At 37.3% G+C, this 7550-nt stretch overlaps 2 protein-coding genes across 2 annotated transcripts in view; both read right to left on the reverse strand.

Moving 5' to 3' along the window:
* Positions 1-2197: 2197 nt before the first annotated feature.
* On the reverse strand, positions 2198-5470 carry LOC107602109 (DEP domain-containing protein 7-like). Its single transcript, XM_016294518.1, has 5 exons — positions 5457-5470; positions 4950-5092; positions 4385-4510; positions 3407-3485; positions 2198-2562 (listed from the first exon to the last, which is right to left on the reverse strand). Exons 2-5 carry the CDS (start codon positions 4992-4994, stop codon positions 2348-2350), a joined length of 465 nt encoding a protein of 154 aa, XP_016150004.1. The 5' UTR covers positions 4995-5092; positions 5457-5470; the 3' UTR covers positions 2198-2347.
* A 379-nt stretch (positions 5471-5849) lies between these two features.
* The window catches only part of LOC107602102 (DEP domain-containing protein 7-like), an 11668-nt gene continuing 9967 nt past the window's right edge, over positions 5850-7550 (reverse strand). The window contains exons 5-7 of the mRNA XM_016294510.1: positions 7508-7548; positions 6484-6626; positions 5850-6044 (exon numbers count right to left, since the gene is read on the reverse strand). Of these exons, the coding sequence (XP_016149996.1) occupies positions 5850-6044; positions 6484-6626; positions 7508-7548 (379 nt within the window). The remainder of the gene's footprint in view (positions 6045-6483; positions 6627-7507; positions 7549-7550) is intronic.

The following is a 7550-nucleotide window of genomic DNA, read 5'->3' on the forward strand; positions in this document are numbered from 1 at the left end:
CAAATGCAGACATGGTTTTATGTTTACGCAGACAGTATAAGTCATTATAATCAGTAATTATGTCCCCACTGGATGCAACAAATGCCCCGTTAATAATGGGTTTTATTGGTTTTGTCTCATCGTGCCGGGACACGGCATCACAGTATGTTAAGGGGCGTAACATTTCCGTCACACGCTTGAGGTATTCGGCCAATCACAACGCACTGGATAGCTGGCCAATCAGAGCACACCTCGCTTTTCAGAACGATGAGCTTTGTAAAAATCAACGAGTTTCAGAAAGGCGGGGCATAGAGGAGAAACAATAATGTACAGTATGTGGAAAATAATGTGTTTTTTGAAACTTAAACCGCATAAACACATTTCATTACACCAAATACACAAAATAATGTTCTTTTTAGCAGCATCATATGACCCCTTTAAATGTATCTACAACTATCTGAAGACTGAAACTGAGGATATGCACTTGGACAATGAACCTTCACAACAATACAGCCTTCAGCATCTGTCTGTAATTACTAACCCACCTATTTCCTGCCTTTATATTCTGAACACATGCAGATGTGTTGCTTTTTGTTTTTGTCTCTTATAATCCACCATTATCAGTCTGATGTTTAACCATTAGCAGCTCGTGATGTTTGCTGCTGTCGTTGTCTCTGTGAAAGTCTTTTCAAACACTCATGCCTATAGTATTTGGTCTTTGTTCTGTAACTGAGCAGCTGGAGAGTGTTAGACACTGACAGCATCACATGCAGGAAGAATTTTTCAGGAATTTTTAACAGAGATCGTTTCTTTCAGTGCTTCCAAAACACCCATTCTGAACGATATCCCCGTTACATAACAACAAAGAAAATATTAATCTGTAACTGGAAATGTTTGGACGTCTGAACTCAGCGACCCTGATGATACATGGAGAATATTTTCAAGTTTATACTTCACAGTTTAGGTTAAAGGGGTCATAGGATGCTACATGCACTTTTACAAGCTGTTTGAACTGAAATGTGTGTTGGCAGTGTGTGTACACAACCACCCTATAATGATAAAGATCCACTCAGTGTTTATTTATTTATTTTTAATCTCGTTAAATCATTTCCCCTTTCTCAAATCGAGCCGATCTCAGATGCCTGTCTGTGTGACCTCACACAGACAGGCCCCTCCCACGATAGTTTGATTGACAGTAGCGTTTCAGCACAGACTGGACTGGTGTCTTACCTTAGCTCCGCCCTGAGTGACTGTCATCAGTCCGCCATTGTTTCACCGCTGGAGCAGATGTAGACAAGAATGACTCCTGAGCGATTGAGGTGTTCTGTTGTTGGATGTAATAATGAACATAGCAGTCGTCATTTACTCCCAACATCTGAGCCGCTGAAGACGCAGTGGATTACATATTTTTCTGAAGGGAATACGCCCCAGATCTACCTAAATGCCTCTATCTTCACGCGAATCATTCGTGGTCCAGCTTCACCTCCAGAAGAAGTGAGTATAAGGTTTTTTAGTGAATCTTTGCAAATCGCCTTTCTTAATAACGTGCTAGTTAGCAAGTTTCACGATGAATGCGGCTAAAGTAAACAGTCCCTCAGAGAGCGGCTCGGAAAGAGGGGCGGGGCGTGCAGAGCACATTTGCATTTAAAGCGGCATGCAAGAAAACAGCTGGTTCTGAAAAGAGCTGTTTTTGACAGGGTAAAAACAGTGTTGTTTTACACTACCATTGAGAAATTTTAACCAAACTATGTTACAGACTTTTCATTAAGACCCTAAAGAATCATATCAACTTGTGGAAAAATTGGCATCCGATGACCCCTTTAAAAATATTATAATGAGAGAAATTACAAATGCAAGTATCAAATCATTTCTATACATGGTTAAATTTCTTTAATTACCTTAATCTCACTAAAGCCTGTGACCCTGTTGAACTCAAAGCATGTGAAATACAGAAAGAGGATCTTGAAAGAAGATTTGGCCTGATTTTGTTTTCATATCTTATAGTCAAGTTTGGACTCGGAGTCTGTTAACTTGTTTCATTTGTAACCTTTGTATATATATATATATATATATATATATATTTATTTATTTAAAGATATACTTAGTTTTTCTGAAGTATTTGAATTTATATGTAGGATTGAGTTGTGGTCTGAGAACATGTGGTTTTCAGGGTAAGTAGTAGTAATATAATTTTGTCAAAATTTTGATAAAGAAAAGTAAAATGTGTTTATTGTCCAACAAATCCCATTCCCTTATCAATACAGACATAAGAGTAGTATTCAGTTTTTCTATAATATGTACATATTTACAACATACAAGATACTTTTTACATACAGTATTATACAGTATAATATTAAATGAAGATCCTTTAAATATAAGCATCGGATATTCTGTTGCCAAAATATTGTACAAATATTTCAGGATGTCCTTTGTAGAACTGTCCGAGCAGACGGCGCTTCTCTTTCAGAGAGAGCTTCGAGTTCTCATGAATAGTTTTCAGTAACGTCCACAGCTCCTCTCTGGTAGTTTTCTGAACTGTTTCCAGGTAATCTTTTCCAGTCAGACGGCGACAGTACGTTGTTCCTGAAAGAGAGGGAAGATTTGAAATGCATTCTCTTAGCAAATCAAGGATCATCCATTATTACCAGTGTTTATTTACAAATTTGTCTCACAAACATATACTATGATAAGATTGCGATGATGCTTTACAATAATGTTCTCATTTGTTAACATCAGTTAACTGCATAAGTTAACATGAACTAACAATGAAAGCTACTTCTAAAGCATCTATTAATCTCAGTTAATGTCAATTTCAACATTTACAAATACGTTATTAATCTGAACGGTCATATGATGCTGCTAAAAAGAACATTATTTTGTGTATTTGGTGTAATGAAATGTGTTTATGCGGTTTAAGGTTAAAAACACATTATTTTCCACATACTGTACATTATTGTTTCTCCTCTATGCCCCGCCTTTCTGAAATACGTCGATTTTTACAAAGCTCGTCGTGAACATTTGGGCGGCGTTATGCAAATCTTCCCACATAGTGATGTAGACATGTGGGGGCGTGTTAGAACGAGCCGTTTTAGGTAGGCGTGGTTGACTCTTAACTTTGATAAAGAATATCTCTTTGGATTTGAGACTTTAGTCTTTGCAACTTTACAGATCTTCTTTACGCACCAAGAGCTTGTAACACTCCAAAGAGAAAGGAAAAATTGAAATCGCATCATATGACCCCTTTAAAATCAAAAGTTGTATCTGTTAGTATTATTTAACGGACCTGAACAATATTTTTTCACTATTCTCTTGCATTTCTTCCTGTTATTATTGTAAAAGTTTAATAAACAAATTAAGCACAAAAGAAAAAAAAAAGTAACCAGCATGAAAGACTTGACATAAATTTTCCATATATTTGTAGTTTTACCTGTGATGAGATTGGGATCTGTTCCTTTGATGATACTGGCCAGTTTATCACTTACAAGTTTGTGCAATGTGACGGGAATCTAGGGCAAAAAGATGCTGTCAGTTCACTCCAGGCACAGAAACACAAATTTATGATAGAACAGTGACCTAAATTATTGACAAGGCAGACGAATGTTTCATTTAAAAAAAACAAAAACAAAAAAATACAAGGACCATTACGATTGTTATATATGCTGATAAAAACTATTATTCAAACATGTGGGGTCATTAAGATTAAGATTTTTTCTTTTTTGAAAGAAGTCTCTTCTGCTCACCAGGGCTGCATTTATTTGATCAATAATATCGTAAAAACAGTAATATTGTCAAATATTATTAAATGTAAAATTACTGTTTTGTATGGGAATATTTCTTAAATGTAATTTGTTCCTGTGATGCAAAGCTGTATTTTCAGCATCATTACTCCAGTCTTCAGTGCCACATGATCTTTCAGAAATCATTCGAATATGACAGTTTATTTTTTATTTTTACCAACATTGAAAACAGTTTTTACTGCTTAATGTTTGTGAAATCCATGATATTTTTTTCAGGATTCTTTGATGAATCGAAAGTTCAAAAGAACAGCATTTCTTACAGACCCCAATCTTTTGAACAGTAGTGTATATTATACAGTGTATGTCTGGTTGTATTTTGTTAACAACACTGTCACAGAATATGACAGTTTATTTTTTATTTTTACCAACATTGAAAACAGTTTTTACTGCTTAATGTTTGTGAAATCCATGATATTTTTTTCAGGATTCTTTGATGAATCGAAAGTTCAAAAGAACAGCATTTCTTACAGACCCCAATCTTTTGAACAGTAGTGTATATTATACAGTGTGTGTCTGGTTGTATTTTGTTAACAGCACTGTCACACACACACACACTGTGCAGATAGTTTTGTAGTGTTTTTAGCGGCCAGTCTGAGCTGCTGACTCACCTTGAAGAGGTCATGGTGCTTGTCCGTCATGAAAAGAACCAGAAGATCAACCTTCCCCTTGGCTAGTTTAGTCCCATACACAATAGCATTGGAGAACGCCCTCTTCACTGCCATTCGGTTCTCTATCTACAGAACAGAACAAACAAACAGCTTTCTGTAGGGATGAAGGAATGGTATTTATGTAGGTGTAATAAATGATTATCGGCCGAAAGCAGAAAAGAGGCTGTTGTTTCATTCAGTCTTTTCACAAGCATGGCAACTGCAAAGCTCACTTTAGTTTCAGTTTTTAACAATGACACTTTTGTGCGATAGAAACACTGTCGTACTGTGCACTGATCTGATTTCGCAGCAAACATACTGGACGTTCGACATCAATTCCAGTGCAGATCATTTTTTCCATATTTTGTGATTTCCAAACACATTCTGCAACTATGATGTTCATCTATGTCTTTCAGAAACTAAATCAGAGTGCTCTTATTTATTCATCAACCACATCAACACTTCATTTCCTCCATTACACAGCATAAAAAACACACTCAAACCGTATTATCCAGATTATTCGTACCTCTTTGTGTAGTTTGATCTCCTGAGGGCTGGCGGCGAGTGCCATAAAGCGCAGTAGCCTGCGGAGCTCCTCTCTACTGCGTGAATCCTGCAGCTTCAGACAGAGCTGAAGTGACTCCAGCGCCTGCTCCTGCTTCCCATTCACTGCACACAAGCAGAGAAATATAACAAAGTGAGTTGTGACAGATTTTCAGCAACATTCCAGTGGCCTGTAGTACATTGCTAGGGTGTTATGGATGGCTATTAAGTGGTCTCTAAGGTACTGCTATTGGTTTTCAGCAACTAGATTTGATCCTGTAGCACAAACATTTCAAAAAGCACCCCCTTCACATTTGTTTAGAACTACTTTGGACTGTTTTCACGGGGAAACAGTGCTTGATCTGTGCATATTTCTCTCCTGATTCAGATGAGACAACTTCTTCACTGCGGAAAGCAATATTATGAATAAAGTAATTGTTTTTGGCCAGAAGCAACGGTTTACAGTTAAAAACATCTTAATGATGTTTACAAACACTCAGCTTTTCGTTTCACGAGACATTAATTGATGGACTGGAGTGGTGTGGATTACTTGTGGATTATTGTGATGTTTTTATCAGCTGTTTGGACTCTCAATCTGACGGCACCCATTCACTGCAGAGCTGTATTTTCAGCATCATTACTCCAGTCTTCAGTGCCACATGATCTTTCAGAAATCATTCGAATATGACAGTTTATTTTTTATTTTTACCAACATTGAAAACAGTTTTTACTGCTTAATGTTTGTGAAATCCATGATATTTTTTTCAGGATTCTTTGATGAATCGAAAGTTCAAAAGAACAGCATTTCTTACAGACCCCAATCTTTTGAACAGTAGTGTATATTATACAGTGTGTGTCTGGTTGTATTTTGTTAACAGCACTGTCACACACACACACACTGTGCAGATAGTTTTGTAGTGTTTTTAGCGGCCAGTCTGAGCTGCTGACTCACCTTGAAGAGGTCATGGTGCTTGTCCGTCATGAAAAGAACCAGAAGATCAACCTTCCCCTTGGCTAGTTTAGTCCCATACACAATAGCATTGGAGAACGCCCTCTTCACTGCCATTCGGTTCTCTATCTACAGAACAGAACAAACAAACAGCTTTCTGTAGGGATGAAGGAATGGTATTTATGTAGGTGTAATAAATGATTATCGGCCGAAAGCAGAAAAGAGGCTGTTGTTTCATTCAGTCTTTTCACAAGCATGGCAACTGCAAAGCTCACTTTAGTTTCAGTTTTTAACAATGACACTTTTGTGCGATAGAAACACTGTCGTACTGTGCACTGATCTGATTTCGCAGCAAACATACTGGACGTTCGACATCAATTCCAGTGCAGATCATTTTTTCCATATTTTGTGATTTCCAAACACATTCTGCAACTATGATGTTCATCTATGTCTTTCAGAAACTAAATCAGAGTGCTCTTATTTATTCATCAACCACATCAACACTTCATTTCCTCCATTACACAGCATAAAAAACACACTCAAACCGTATTATCCAGATTATTCGTACCTCTTTGTGTAGTTTGATCTCCTGAGGGCTGGCGGCGAGTGCCATAAAGCGCAGTAGCCTGCGGAGCTCCTCTCTACTGCGTGAATCCTGCAGCTTCAGACAGAGCTGAAGTGACTCCAGCGCCTGCTCCTGCTTCCCATTCACTGCACACAAGCAGAGAAATATAACAAAGTGAGTTGTGACAGATTTTCAGCAACATTCCAGTGGCCTGTAGTACATTGCTAGGGTGTTATGGATGGCTATTAAGTGGTCTCTAAGGTACTGCTATTGGTTTTCAGCAACTAGATTTGATCCTGTAGCACAAACATTTCAAAAAGCACCCCCTTCACATTTGTTTAGAACTACTTTGGACTGTTTTCACGGGGAAACAGTGCTTGATCTGTGCATATTTCTCTCCTGATTCAGATGAGACAACTTCTTCACTGCGGAAAGCAATATTATGAATAAAGTAATTGTTTTTGGCCAGAAGCAACGGTTTACAGTTAAAAACATCTTAATGATGTTTACAAACACTCAGCTTTTCGTTTCACGAGACATTAATTGATGGACTGGAGTGGTGTGGATTACTTGTGGATTATTGTGATGTTTTTATCAGCTGTTTGGACTCTCAATCTGACGGCACCCATTCACTGCAGAGGATCCATTGGTGGGCAAATGACGGAATGATACATTTCTCCAAATCTGTTCCTATGAAGAAACAAACTTCTATATCTTGGATGGTCTGAAGGTGAGTAAATTTTCATTTTTGGGTGAACTATTTTTAAATCCCATTAAAGTGGGTCAAAGAGCACTCTTTAGTTCAACTAATTGCATTTAATTAAAATTTAAACTACAATAGATTTTCATTTAATTGCATTTCAGTTTGCACTTTAGTAAATTATTTTGAAGTATATTATTTCCTTAAAAGTACTCTTTTTAAAAGTATTCTAAAGTGTACTTCATTTTCACAAGGGCCACTAATAAGCCAAATTTAATTTCATATAAACGTCAGGTCAAGCTAACATATACTGGACTGATCTCTTACCAAGCAGCTCGGAGACGCCTGAGTGGATGTCAAAGACGTGGTT

Source organism: Sinocyclocheilus grahami, unplaced genomic scaffold (assembly GCF_001515645.1).
Source record: "Sinocyclocheilus grahami isolate Dianchi unplaced genomic scaffold, SAMN03320097.WGS_v1.1 scaffold319.1, whole genome shotgun sequence".
In the NCBI taxonomy this organism is placed as follows: Eukaryota; Metazoa; Chordata; class Actinopteri; order Cypriniformes; family Cyprinidae; genus Sinocyclocheilus; species Sinocyclocheilus grahami.

Bases quoted from the DNA above. Each gene is read 5' to 3' on its own strand.
- LOC107602109 (XM_016294518.1), bottom strand. From the start codon at position 4,994: ATGGCACTCGCCGCCAGCCCTCAGGAGATCAAACTACACAAAGAG. The intron at 4,511-4,949 runs GTACGAATAATC...TCTGTTCTGTAG, and splicing joins AGATCAAACTACACAAAGAG to ATAGAGAACCGAATGGCAGT. The intron at 2,563-3,406 runs GTAAAACTACAA...CCTCTCTTTCAG, and splicing joins AGATCCCAATCTCATCACAG to GAACAACGTACTGTCGCCGT.